Raw genomic sequence first — 15,346 nt, 5'->3', positions numbered from 1 at the left:
TCCTCAAAAGTTAATTCATAGTATATGTTTAAGAGCTGTATCAATACTTTACAGCCCCCAGTGGCACAGCGGTATGTCTGCGGACTTACAACGCTAGAATCCGGGTTTCGATACCCGTGGTGGGCAGAGCACAGATAGCACATTGTGTAGCTTTGTGCTTAATTACAAACAATAATAATAATACTTTACATAATTTTTGTAAACCTGTGCTCATTTTACGCATGTTCATCATTTTAACTACAAACATCAGCGTGTGCAACATCCAATATGTAATATAAGTTTTATCCTACTTTAAAACTAGCAAAATTGAGTTGAGACGTTACTTAAAATACAATACTTTAAAACCCTTTTTTTTGTCTTAAAACTTTGTTTGACTTTTAACTTCTATTATTTTAGCACTGCTTATGGCTGCCAAGTTGCCAATTAGTTTAATGATGCAGTTTATTATATAAGAGGAGACAACCATGAAGCTACCCTCCTTAGTTGTGGTTTGTTTTTTCTTGTCAATAGGTTTTGAAACTTACCCAAAGAAATGAAATTGAGCCATTGTATGAATTATAGTATTAACATTCCAACTAGGTGTATATGAATAAGTATATAATCTTAGAATAATGTGATTTATTATTTTTTCTTTATTGCAGCAAAAGAAACAAATTCAATGCAAACTAATGAGAATGTCTGTGATAATTTTCTGGAAGATAAAAATGATGAAGAAGAGGATAGTGGAGCAAGTAAAAAGCTGAAAGTTAGCAATGATGCTACACTAACAACTGGTGGAAACAAATTCATTCAAGACACCAAGCTTCATCAAGATGTTCTTGAGCTGCAGAGTAACCAAATCTTCAAAATAATAGAGGTTGAAAAAATGAATAATACGGAATTTGTAAAGTCTGCAGAACAGATTCAAAATAATTCAGCAACAGAGAAGAGACATCAAGGTTGTCCATTAAAAAATGAAGAAAAAGAAGTGTCATGCTTGAATACCATTGTCAAAACTTTTCTGGTTGGAAAGGAAGAAATAGAAGAAAATGGCTTATTATCAGCCAGTTCTCCTACAACTGAAATGAGTGCTGAAAATGGCCAAGCATCAGGATCTGCTGGAACTAGTTTAAGCAGTGATCCCAGTTCACCACTGCTATCAACTACATTTTGCAAGAAGGATAGAAATGGACAAGGACCAACAATGTCCGAATCACTAAACAAAGGAAGCTCAGAAACCAAACCAAAAGATGATAAAAATAAGTCTCTTTGCTTAGATTCCAAGCCAGATTTCAGTATTCATCAAGATATCGCAGATTTCTTTTTCATAAATCCATCATCTAAAAATAATACTTCTTTGACCACAGAGTCACCACTAAACACTGGACACAAAAGGCTAGCTTGTGTAACTAAGAAGGTAACAAACTGTATTCCAGTGTTTGAAAATTCAGGTGGAGAGCAAGGTTTTTGTGTATTGCATATCAAAAGTACAACCTCAACTCCATTGGTTGGAATTATTTCACTGGATAGGTCTAGGTATGGAGAGGATGATACTGAAGTGCCAAATACTTTTCCTGTAGGAAACACTGTTGATTTTTTCCCAAGTAAAGAACAGCAATTTGTTGAAGATCCAATCATGCCATGTCTGATACCATCAAATGGTGATATACCTGCTTTAATAAAAAAATCTGCTCCATTGTTCAATACAGAGTTTGATGTTGGTAAACCAGCAAATTCTCAAAAGGAGGCACTTAAAGGGATATTTGAAGCATATTCTGGAATAGGAAAGGCTTTTGATTCTAAACCATCATTAGAAAATAATATAAATAAAAAATGTCAGTTGCATAATGAAGATGTAAGTAAATTACCTGTAATTGACTTGAGAATGAGCAACAGTCAGGATAAGAAGAAAGGCACTATTTATGACTGTCATACAGAGATGTTTTCAAATATTCAAGATGGCCAGGAGAATGTACATATATACTCAACTCAGAACAACATGATATCTACAGAACACCTTTCATTTCAGTGTGTTAATAATGGAAAAATGGAGAACTCGGATCATTCGGTTGTAAGCAGTGTGTCTAGTAGTGATTGTTGTAGCCCCAATATACATCATAAAGAATTTGAAAAGGACATGTACAGGGGCAGTGATATAAAACAAAAAGCTGTTCATGCTGCTGTGTTTCATTCAGGTGTTAATCGTGGCGCTGAATGCTGTGATACAAAATCATCAATAGCTTGCAATGGTAACAAATCACTAATTGATAAATTGCCCAATCAGTCTACACCAGCTGACCAAGGTAAATCAGTCAAGGTACACAAAGAAATAAGCAGCTGTACTAGTGAGGAAATGTGTACAGAACAAGAAGATGCATTGTCAAAAGTACAAGAAAATGTGATCAGTTCTGGCCATAAGACACAACTGGCTATTTCAGACAAATCATTATATACTGCAGTGAATAAGTTTATTAATAAAGAAGCACGAATTCACAAATACGATTTATTACATGTTTGGAAAAATGAGTTTATTTGTAATAAAACTGCTTCTGTTGATTTATCAGGCCTCCACAACACAGTGACTGCATGCAGTACTAATGCATTAGTTAAAGACTACAGTAATATATTAAGCTTTCAAGACAAAGTAACTGTATGTGATAATAATGTACCAGCGATTGACCAAAGTTCATCTAGTTTACAGGACAGTAAGAACTCATGTGAAATTAACACATCACGGTCCAAAGAAAGTTGTGTGTTAAACATACAAGACAAGATTACTAGATGTGATACATCTCATAACACATCATTGACTACCCGGGATGGTTTACTAAGCTCCTATGACAATGTTACTACATGTGGTGTTTCTCTACCAGTTATTGACAAAGACAACTTTTCCATTATGCATGACAAGGTGTCTGATTTTAATGATGCTTCACATAACAAAGGAAGCAAATTTTCTGGCAGTCAGTTTGCAGATGACTGCCAGTATCAAACAAAGATTGTGAAACATTTAGTTAATAAACATTTCATCAGAAAGATTAATAATTCACAAGACACTTCCATTATGAAAGAATCCAAAGAAGCAACACTCCTTCCAATATTGACCACTACCACAGATGAGCAACACATCAGAAATAACCAAAGTTTAAGCTTCCAGCAAATGTTCAAAGAAAGTGACATTGGGGTTATACAACAAAAATTAGGTATTAATAAATATTCTCATATAGCCGTTATAGAAAAAGGGTCTAAAACAGACTATGTGCAGAAAAACTATGCTCAAAGCAAACAGTGTAATAACTTAAAGGGGTCTCTTACAAATTGTGATTATGAAGCTCTTGATGATGTAGCATCTAGCAAACTTGGTGCTACTAAAGAAACAAACAAAAAAAGTAAAGTGAATCATGTTGATATGGAGGAAAGATTCAACCCTGTGTGGGACATTGATATTGATTATAGCCAAACCAGAAACACTAAAAGGCAGATAAGGGTTCCTAATATGGAGCAAGATAAAACTTGGGTCAGTGGTTTAAGGTCAGATTATCATCAAGATAGCTTACAAAAAAAGAGTGGACGAGAAACACAAATATTCTTTACTGAAGAGCATTATTTAAAGGACAAGAAAGATGCTTTGATTTTTGGTTATAAATCTAAAAAGAAAGACAATTTTGGGAATTATACTTTCAATAAAAATATTCCACATGTAAAGCAAAGAACTGCCAAATTCCAACTGCCAGTTGCTGGTCCTCAGAAGTACATACAATATAATAGAAAGTCAGCTAATAGACCAGCCAGCTATAAACAGTTTCTACATTGTGGAATGAAAAAAAGGAAATTTTTCAGTGTTAAGAGAAAGGCATATCTTAGTAACCCACAGGGTAGAAAGAAATGCACAGAGAAAAGTAAGTATGATACATAAAACTTCAATAGTAAGAGTAAAATGGAAAGTAAACATTATATCTTTCTTAAGAATGCAAAACAAAGAAGACATATTTGAATCATCAATTCAAAAATTACTTTGCTAATTATTTCTATGTATAATCACCAGATATGCTGACTTACTGTTTCTATTAACTAGATATACTCATGTATGATCTCTTGTGTGTCTAATAAGTGCATTTATTGTTTGTATAATATTATATCTAGACAGACTGTTTATTGTCTCCAATAACTAGATGCACTGACTTATTAGCTGAGCAATAATTAGATGTACAGATTAATGGTTTCTACAATAATGGATATCTAAAGTTTTGTTTGTATAGAAACAGTGATTACTGGATCAGTGTTGCTTCTAGGATTTTTCTGAAGTGGACCAAATTCCCCACTGACTTCTAGAGAGTTGGCCATCCATGTAATGAAGTATTTATATACTTTGCAAGTCATAAAAGCATAATATGATCAAGTAACACTTATTTGTAGAAGCAGTAAATTGAATCATTGCAGTTTGTTTCATTTGTGTATGTACTGAAAATATCTACACATTCACTACAAAACTTACATTGCAGTTGTCTTCTCTGCACCTTTTTCCTTTATTTATTTCTTTTTTTGCATCTTTTGATGGAAAAAAAATGTAATAATTTTTTGATAATTAACTGCTTTTTGAATGTCTTTGTACCTTTCATATTTTCTGCCATTTTTAATTATCAATATCCCATAACATCATGGGAATCTCCTGCGAAACAAATGATGTCATAATGCAGCCAATCACATTTCTTTGCATATCCAAATGAACTAATTAATATTCAGAATTTTACAGATTAGATTGAGATCTATTGTTACAAAGTCATTCATGATAAATTTCAAAGGGTGGACAAACACGAAAAATTAAAATTTTGATAAAAGAGTTATCACAAAGGATAACGTGTAAAGTGTAATAGACTTAAAATAAGACCCAAAACTCGAGCACTTTCAAATAATTGACTATTCTTCTTTGTTCTCCTGAAGAAGAATAGTAAACTATTCGAAAGCGCTCGAATACTTCTATTTATTTTTTTTTTGCATGAACTAGTATACAAGTAAACAATTATTTTGCACTAGTGGCAATTAAAATAGAGTAAATATGCAAAGTACGTATCCAAGAAGCAACACTGTGGCTGCAATGATCTGTTTTGTATAAAACAATGTGATTTATTTTCTTTAATAGATAGGTATCTATATTAGCTGGATATACTTATATATTTAAACTGGACATACTGTCTTAAGTTATTAAATAGCAAGGCATTCTGTTCTGTTTTAACTAATAACAGAATGTATTCATGCTCATTTTATTTGCTAAATTAATGGATGTATTTATCTGTTTCTTTATTATTTGGACTTGCTAATCTGTTAACTTTAATATAATAACTAAACACAGTAGTATTTTTTTTATGACCATCTAATGAATTATCGTAACCGGACAGTCAAAAATAACAAAATATAAAGAAATTACTGTATTATTTTATTAATTTGATGTGATTTATATATGTTTTAATTAAGCAGATGAACATCTTATTTTTATTACATACTTATTATAGTGTGATCTTGAATACATTTTCTATTTGTTTTCTTTGAGAGGGTTGGTTTGTTTTCACTAGTAAGTTATCTCTTTCTAACTGTATTCTCTCTTCTGTTGTATACTAGTAACTCTTTAAGTTTGCTCATGTTGGGTATATACTTGCAAATTGTATACTAACATAACAGAACTTCAAATACTAGTCATTTCTATTGAAAACACACTGTGATATTGGAAACTCCTTCCCCTCTCCAAAATTGGAGCATGTGGTGATGTGTATGATTACAAGAGGTCCATAAAACCATAGCATCAGCTGTAGTTCAGTTCATTTAGTTGTGCTGAAAATGGTAGAGGTAAGGAGTTGTTCAAGCTTCAATGAGGGATGATCACCAAGGCCTACCAAGCAGATGTCTCCATCACTAAGATACTGTTACTGACAGACGTTTAAAAAACTAGTTTGTCTTTAGTGCACAGAGACTAGTAGGCCAAAAAATCACTTCTACCAACAGATGGAAAAGTAATTGGCTCCAAAAGGCTGGTGTCAAGACAGAGTTTAACAATAAATAGATATGAATATAATGAGTTCCAGAGGTCAGGTAGAGGAACAGTTAGCAGTCACCAGATGTTGTATGATATAGCACAACTACTTGCATGTTACAGGTTGATATGGTGGAGATATTTCCATTGCTGCTGACCAATAAATAAACTACTAATGATGGTTTAGAACAGAAAGATGTAATTACAGTGATGCTTGGAGAGACAATAGTAGATCATCAGTGACTGAAAAAACATCATGTGTTAGATAAATTCAGATTCATCCTAATCTGCATGAATGGTAGGTTACTGTATGAGGGAAACCTCATGAATCATAGGACTCAAGTTGTGTGGTACCTACTGTTTGAGTGACAGATAAAGATGCAACGTTTGAATGGTTGTTTTTCTTGACAGATCATGAATCCCTGATCCCTCTGGAAGGCTGAGTAAATTCTAGGGCTAACTTTTAAGATTATAACTGCTCAGGTTCACCTCCATTATATTTAATGTATATCTCAAAAGCATTGGCTTTTTCCATGATGACGATGCCCCAATTAACTTTGGTGGAATAGTCGAGGATTGATTCCTGGAACATAATATACTTGTTGGACTTTTTTTTCTGACCATATCATTTGTTAGACCTAATTCTTATTTTAATGCCCCATAGTGTGGATTCCTGTACATTGAAAGTGGACCTTCCAGGAAATATTCTGCCTATGCATCTTAACCTCTGTGTTCCATGCATTCATGCTTGCTGACCTGTGAAAGGGAATTGAAAATCTTGATAGTTGAGTAATGCCAAGGTCGCTGTAACACACTACTTTGACCTTGAATTCCTGTAAACAGGGCTCTAGGGTGACTCCATAAAGGGAATTTTGCTGATCACTTGTGGCTAGGACAAACCAAGTGACAGTATGAGAAGTGTTTTGAACATTATATCTGATACTGGTGTTTAGGTATTGTGTCCATTAAACCTTTGCATTGTTGCACTGTCCTTAAGATGTTGAGCTTTTAGCAGTGTAGCCTGTCTCCTTATCAGACTTTTTGGGAGATGAAGACAGTGTGCACCCAAAGGTTTTAATTTCTTTATGGATTAAAATAACGTTATAACAGTCAAGCAACACTGCAGTGATGGTTCTTGTAAACCTTTATTGGTTGTGCTTCAATTTCTTATTCTCCATTCTTTTTCAGAAACATCTCTTTCTGAGGTGTCTCCTTTGGGCTAGCTGGCTTTCCAAAGTTGGTAAAGAAAATAAGATCTAGGGACCTGCTGGTTGAAATACCAAGACAACAAAACAGTGAACTCCTCTTGACGTTAAGGGTGTTGGAGGAATGAATACCCATTGATGTAACCTCCACAACACTTTGAATTTCTCAAAAGGAGGTAGTAGTTGAGAGGGATATTCTTAACATCCCCAAGTTGGAGATTCCGGCTGAACTTCCAAGTCAAGAAGTGTCAGCTCTCAGAAGAATCTCCACTCAAAATAATGGAATATCTGAGCTGACTATGATGACAATCCTGACTTCACCACACCAGCCTGTCAATGAATGATCACATTATATACTCCTAACCCTCATTGATGTTTTTACAACCAGTAGTTTGGAAATTTACAAAACATCATGCTGTTTTTCTTTAACCCTATCTGGAACAAAGGGGTGTGGTTGATATCCCTTGATTTTTTCCTTCTCACAGTTGAAATACTTAACCAAATTGCACGAAACTTAGGACAAACTTATGACATAGTATCTTGTTTTGGGTTTAAAAAATAATACAATTTTATTTAATTTTTCTATCATCTTTTATATTGTGAATTTTCTAAAATTTTGTTCTGAAACAGTTTTTGAGGAAAACATTTGAAATGCTTTCTTTTATCTTAATTTTTATTTTTTATTGTTGATATATTCAATCAACTTCTACTTGATTGATGTTTGTTTATTAACATATTTCTTTTTAAACTTCATTCTGCGGCATTGCCAGGTGGTTAAGGCACTAGACTCGCAATCTGACGGTCGTGGGTTCGAATCCCTGTCATACCAAACATGCTCGCCCTTTCAGCTGTGGGAGCATTATAATGTGATGGTCAATCCCACTATTCATTGATAAAAGAGTAGCCCAAGAGTTGGCGGTGGGTGGTGATGACTAGCTGATTTCCTTCTAGTCTTACACTGCTAAATTAGGGACGGCTAGCGCAGATAGCCCTCGTGTAGCTTTGCGCGAAATTCAAAAACAAACAAACAAACTTCATTTTGCTTACTGCAGTAGTCATCACTTATGGCTATAAATTATAAAAAACTGCATAAACTGACAAAGATTTATTGGTAGCCTAAGGGATAGGTAGCAGTATTTTTCACTAACAATGTTATTGGCCAGAATAAACTTATTTAATAAATGTACCTCATTTTCAATAAATTGTAAGATATTTTATTTATATTCATTAAGTACAATAAAGTTTACAATAATATTCAATAAACAAGAATTTGAGTCATCAGGATATTTTGCCATCTCAACTGTACTCTCTAAACTTAATATGCCTTACTTGATGTTTAGTCATTAAACATGGTTGCTATAACTTTCATATAAAAGAAATCTAACATAAAATTTCTCAGGGAAGAAAATAATATTTAGAGAAACTGTCAAAAAATTCCCATATCTGTAGTTTGTTCCTAAGTTTTCCAAAATTCCCAGCAACTTATGTTTTTCTGCTCAGGAAACCATAAATTACTTCTCACACCACTTTATTGACTTATTCAATTGACACTGATATAGATAGTTTATCATTCACTCCATCAAATGGTATTTAAACTTTGCCTAACTATTTTCAAAGCTGTTGTTTATTAGTAGTTGCTCCCACCCTTATACAGCTTCACAGCATGTGATATGAACATAGGCCTCTAATACTACATTGTTGAACAGAGAAGGAAAAATATGAGAGAAACAAGGTAACAGGGATAATAGTTTCTTAGCAAATAAAAACCCATGCTTTAGGATAGGCAGAAAAATTATAAAAAAAAATCTAAGTGCTTTGTTTACAGGTAAGACTCCTTGGAACAGTGCAGGATTGTAAGTTTTAACTTTTTTTTTCCAATTATCTTTGTGAATTACACAAAATGAATATTAAACTAAAGTTAGAATAATTATTTGTACATAAATTTTGCAACTTAGAATATAGTTGTGCACTTGGCACGTGATCCTGAAAGGGTTAATTCTGTGCTCGTTGCAGAGACAAAGACCATGAAAGCATTGGAAAGAATTACACTGTCTCTCGTCTGGTTCCCACCCCTCTTGTTCTATATCATGCCCAAAATGGGTTGAGGAGAAAGAGGTACAGAGAATTAAGACTCAGTACATTAGATCATGGCTCAAAAAATGGTTGCAGTATTTGTGAAGTAAAGGTCTTCTTAGTAATCCATGTACCTGGTTAACCCCAAAATTATTATCTAAGAAAGAGCTCAAATTTATTATACATGTAGTAGTGTAACTGTTTTCACAATCTTCTCTCCAGACTTATGATCAAGATAAACATACTATTGTAGGCTATGTTTTTTTTCAAAATTGACCTAACTTCATGAATAAGTTACATGTAAAAGAATTCCACTTGCAAATTTTCTCATATGTATAGTACTTTACTGAAAACAAACTCAAAATTTACAGTGATGAACCAACTAACTGGCTGACTCAATAACCAATCAACAGTCTAATCTAGTTTCACCTAAACCACACATTTCATATTCTTCAAATTATTTCCAAAATTCAAAAAAATTCTAGCAATTAGTCACATACTTATTGCATGATGTTCAAACTCCCTCAGGCCAAAAGCAATACAAATGTCTAAGTTGAATGTTGGTTTTAACCATGGGATTTGAAGTTGAAGAAATGAAATGGTTGTTATTTTTTAGTGCACTGGACTTTCGGTTATCCTTTTTTACCAAATAATCAAAAAGGACTTTCCTAACAATAGAAACCATCACAATAATAATATAGTAATTCATAGAAAAATTAAAAGAAGTTAAAACTACAGTTTTCAGAAACTTAGAAACATTTTTCAGTTATTAATGTGAAAACATTTATTTTTTACTTGTCTGAGTATGCCAGTGTAATTTTTTCTTCATTTAAAACTTAGAACAAAATGAAATGTTCTGTGCTAAAGAAGATAAAGAGAGGAAAAGTCAAGGACATAGTACTTCATCAGCAGTTTGGAAAACTACTGACTCGTCAAAAATATGAAAACAGCTGTGATTCAAGTTAGTGTGTACTTGTTTATATATATATGTATGTATTATCTGTGTGTATGTGCATGTGTAGATACACATATAGCCAAGGGAAGGTTTTTTAGAAAAAAGACGAAACATTTTGACAGTTGTGCATGACTGTATAATTAGTTATTTAAAGAAACTAGAAACTAATGTAATGAAGTTTATCATGTTGATTTAATCCAAGGTGGTTTATCTAGTACATTATTACATACTTTAGATAAGGTCTTCAGATACAGTAATCTCAATCTAGTAATACGAACCAAGGACTCTGAAAAATGTCACAGAAAAGGAAGACTTGCATATTACATACACACACACACATATATAAAGTACATGCAGAAGCCCTTGTATATGTCCCCCTGGTGACTCAGTGGTAAATCTGGGGACTTATAACACTGATAATTGGGTTTCTATACCCACAGTGGGCAGAGTATATATAGTTAGTTGTGTAGCTTTATACTTAATAACATAATCAGTCAATATACAGTGAGATTATTAGGTCCAAAATAATGAAGACTCGTGGAATTAAATATTCAATGACAATGTGTATATTTTAAAACTTTAATGAAAAAATATCTTATACATAATTATAATTGACTGAATCTAATTTTGTAACAGTGTAGAATTAAAATCAGGTTATTGTTGATTTTAACAGGCTTAGTTTGTATTTCTCCACCCCAGTGTGGTATGTATGTGTATAATATATATATATATATTGTGCTTTTATTTATGCTTTTGTAAGAGCCAATAAGGCCTATGAAAACACTACAAAATAGTGTTTTCATAGGCCTTATTGACTATATATTCTGTGGTTTATATTTATTTTATAAATAATAAAAAAATAGTTATATATACATACATACATTGGTTGAAATGAGCCAAAAATGACATTATAGGAGTTTTTAAAACTTAAGCTTGGATGCTGTTTTCCTTATGAATTAAGTTTTCATTAGATCACTTTTGTTACTAACAAGTACATTTTGGTCCAGCACTTAAAATAATGATTTGAAAATTAATCGTTAGGTAATTTTCTTCTATTCACCACAAATATATTACTTCAAATAATCAAGAGATGCATACATAAACCATGATGACTATATAGGTGTTTGATACCATGTTAATAGGAGAGTTAAACAGATTGTATTCACACAGTGAACCAGTTGCACCAGAACATTTTATTTTGAAATTACTGAGAACATGTTGTGTTTACATGTGCATCGTTAATATTTGTGTGTTAGGGTTCATTGTTTCTCTGCATTCATTGAAACTTTCACTGCACAATGTCACTCTATGGGTTAGTGTTTTCATAGTCTTTTTACTAGGCCTAGAAGTTTTATAAATGTATGTAATTGTTTTGATACGTGACGTTGTTTTATATGTGCATTAAAACAGAAATTTTTTTTAAAATAGAGCAAACATATGTTTATATATAATGAATTCACTGCAAAATAGGTATGTTTTTGTCAATCAAATAATTCAGCTTGAGAGTAATAGACATTAAAGTTTTGCTTCATTATTATAGCTATCCCTAACCTGTGCATAAGAAACTGAGACCATTTTTTCAAGATCCCCTCCTTATTTTCTGTAAACATTAGCACTTGTATGCTTAACAATTATGAAACTATTAATGGAAACTTCCTGCCACAGGTCACCCAGCAGTTATTTTTCTGTACAGGATTCTAATCAATCCACTTAGTACATAAGAACTAGTTTGTATGCCCCTCAGTTGATGTCTAACTTGTTTTTTGTTTGCATGAAAAGGAAATGTTTCACCTGAAAAAGGATACTGAACATGTTATTAATTGAACAGTAGAGACGATGCCATGGGCTGTTGTTTTGTAATCATGCTGTTGAGCTCTGTTTCTTCGGTGAAAATCTTAGACTGCAAAACACTTACACTGAACTATAAACACAAAGGCAATAAAGTTTGTAAACGACCTTTACTCTCCAGCTAATAATAATAAAAATTTTATTTCAGCTTCAATGTAGTTAGTAATACAAGTTCTTGTAATAGTAGCACTGATGAAGCTGCATTTTCTATTACTATTTTTCAGAGAATAAAGGTTGTTGTTTTTCTAACTTTATTATCTGAATCCCTCCAGCATGCATTACAAATTGTGAAATATAAACATAAAGAATTGAAAGTGTCAAATACAGTAGGTATAAAGTGGAAAAAGTTGTTTGTCTCTATACATATTAACCTTTTAACTGTATAATTTAGGCCAAGGCTTTCTCCAGCTAGCCAAGAAGAAGCCATCATCTATGCACATGAGTCCACCGTTAAAATATTGAAGTACTTGTGAAAACTATTAAGTTTTCTTCTACTTTAGCATTATGCATACAATACGTCCAGGATTCATCCATTGATTTGGAAAGAACTTTTTAATGACCAAACAGTTGGTGCTCTTTTAAGGAAAGTAAGTATTATTGTTAACCTCCTGCATGATTTCATATCTTAGATATGAAATAACAGCAAAATAAATTTTTCATTTTACATTGCAAAATATTTCAATACATTTTGGGGGATGATATTTAGAAGAAAAAAAAAATATTCTCCAACTTGTTGCATATCTGTGTAAGAGCTTTAAGTATTCAGTTAGTTATTAATATACTGTGTAGAGAGTATCTTATTATAATGGTTGTCTCTAAGAATAATACTTAAATAGGCACAAATTTTACAAAGACTGGTGATGTGGATTGAAGTGCATTACTTTTAGTGCCTAATCCGTAAGAGTACCTGAAGTCACTTTTATTTCAGGTGCTTTATTTTAATAAGATTTCCTTCAGTGTTTTAGATTATGCTATACTTAGTAAAGCCCAAATGGAAGACTATTTAAAATGTATATAAACAATACCATTAATTTACAACTTATTTTATATAAAGTTAGACACATATTGTATTTGGGTTTTAAGATTGTACTGAAGGTTCATATAACATCCCAAATTTACAGTAACTCAAGTTCTGCATATTGAGAGTAAAAAACAAAGTTTTTTGGCACAGTGAAAGATAAATTCTATTAGTTGTTTCAACTAGTTTGGTGACACAATTACCATCTTCAGAGCTTGTGACAATGGTAACTGTATTACCAAAACAACTAATAAACAGTTTCTCTTTCACTCTCAATTTAAAATAGCAAAATGTGCCTGAAGAGAAATTATAATATTGTGTATATTGAATTTGTTCTCTGTCAAGTAAAAATTTAGATAAAGGATTATAATAACATTTGGAGAAGTTCAGTAATAGTATAACTTTATGGTTTGGTTATCTTATTAAATAAAATAATTTTAATACTTCTCACAGTTTAAATTAACTTGAACCACTAATGAATCTTTTGAAAAAAAATATATATAACTTACTGGCTGCTAGCACCTTATTTAAATTAAGAGAAAGAATTACCCAAGATTGGTTGCCACTTGTAAGTGTTCTCTTTTAGTTTTTATGTGGTTAGATGTGATAAATTTAATGTTATTATTGTTACTGACACTTTGAACAGTCTTAATTATTTAATTTATCGATGGTTTAAAACAAATTAAAGTGTACGTCAAATTTAGTTAGTAGCCTAATTTTTGTTAATGTTTTTATATTTTAATATAACAAGTCATGTATTATTTGTACATACATTTATTCACAGCTTTGGTCTTGATTTTTTTACAAACAATTTGAAGTCAGGGTAATATGTATGAACAAGTAGTGATTTCTACCTATTATTATCTACCTTAGCTGTTAAACATCTTGTTAGTTTTTTTCTGAATACATCACATTGAAGTCAGTGGACCAAAACAGTGAGGATATATAATTTGTTATACCTCATAAGAGATTTTTAATTACTTGATTTAATGAATGTGTTTTCAAACAAATATTTGTATGTGCAAGTGATTATTTGTTTCAAAGGTTTTTATATGTGTAGTGAAGGGTAATAAAGTTTTGTTCCACATCTAATATTCATATTATATATATATATATATATATATAGTGTCAAATGATAAATTAAGTTTTCATTTATTTACAAGATCCTTACTATGTCCTGTATTGTTGTTTTTTTTAAAGATACAAATTGAGAATACCGGAGGTACTTTTTTCTTCTATGTTTGAGAAATACAAAATTTCATTTTGTTTTTATCTTGTGTGATTTAAAAAACAGATACCTACATCAGTATTGGCCACTAAATTAAAAATGTCAAATAGTTCCAGTCTTATTGTGATAGCTTTTATTTATTTATTTTTAGCCCTTTTTGAATATAGTTGTATGATTTCAAAATGTCAGTATGACAAGCAAATAGTATTTTTATTAGAAACTGGGCATTTGAATTCTAGCCCTAAACTTTGGCACATTGATCTACTTATCTGTTCTGTAGTCTATGTAATATGTTCATTATAGACTGTGTGTGTGAAATTTTAACTTTTAAGCCTTTTTTTGAAGTTAACTAAGCATTAATTACCCCAGACTGCACTAGTGATGATAGCCTGAGGCAAAAATTAATTGCAAATGTTTATAGTAAAACAAATATTTTTCTAAAATTGCACTTTGCTTTACTCATCAAGGTATTGCATAACTTAAATTTAAAAAATTCATACATTAAGCTCATTAATCAAAATATCTTTTTTGTCCTACATTTTTAGTAATTATAGAAGATTGTTAAAAATTATTTAACTAGTAAAACAATGTAAGTTTTTATTCAAAGTTAAGTACAAAATGAACTACATAGAAAGGTTTACAAGTAGTACGTATCAGTTTAGTTTCACTCTTGTTGCCAACAATAAAGATGATGAATGATTTTCCACTAAGCCTTTTTATAATGTTGGATCTGTTTGATAAACTCAAATATTCAAAATACACACTTTTTAAGATAATTTATTTTCACTTAATTTATCTACTATACAACTAAAAATCAATAAATTAATTTAACATACATCTTCAAAACTACAATTTTTCAATGGCTTCTCTTTCTTCTGCCGATGGACAATATTTCTTGAATGAAAAGCCACTGTCTGAAAAAAATTTCAGCAATACAAATTTAATGTCTAATTAAATACCTATTTTGAGCAGACCTAAAGTATTTTTTAAATGTGATAAAAAAAACACTAAACTT

General features: G+C 31.6%; 1 protein-coding gene across 1 annotated transcript; it reads left to right on the top strand.

Moving 5' to 3' along the window:
• The first annotated feature begins 647 nt into the window (after nt 1-647).
• On the top strand, nt 648-15,041 carry LOC106469961. The gene is made up of 3 exons (XM_013930481.2): nt 648-3,878; nt 10,123-10,243; nt 12,477-15,041. The coding sequence occupies exons 1-2, from the start codon at nt 659-661 to the stop codon at nt 10,224-10,226; spliced, it is 3,324 nt and encodes a 1,107-aa protein (XP_013785935.2). The 5' UTR covers nt 648-658; the 3' UTR covers nt 10,227-10,243; nt 12,477-15,041.
• The last annotated feature ends 305 nt before the right edge of the window (nt 15,042-15,346 follow it).

The sequence above is a fragment of the Limulus polyphemus genome, unplaced genomic scaffold, assembly GCF_000517525.1.
Source record: "Limulus polyphemus unplaced genomic scaffold, Limulus_polyphemus-2.1.2 Scaffold3744, whole genome shotgun sequence".
Classification (NCBI taxonomy): Eukaryota; Metazoa; Arthropoda; class Merostomata; order Xiphosura; family Limulidae; genus Limulus; species Limulus polyphemus.
This window is presented reverse-complemented; position numbering and strand designations above follow the sequence as displayed.

Excerpts from the sequence above, each read along its gene's own strand:
- LOC106469961 (XM_013930481.2), top strand. The coding sequence starts at position 659 with ATGCAAACTAATGAGAATGTCTGTGATAATTTTCTGGAAGATAAAAAT. Across the intron at positions 3,879-10,122 it reads AAAGAAATGCACAGAGAAAA|AACAAAATGAAATGTTCTGT; the intron begins GTAAGTATGATA and ends TTTAAAACTTAG.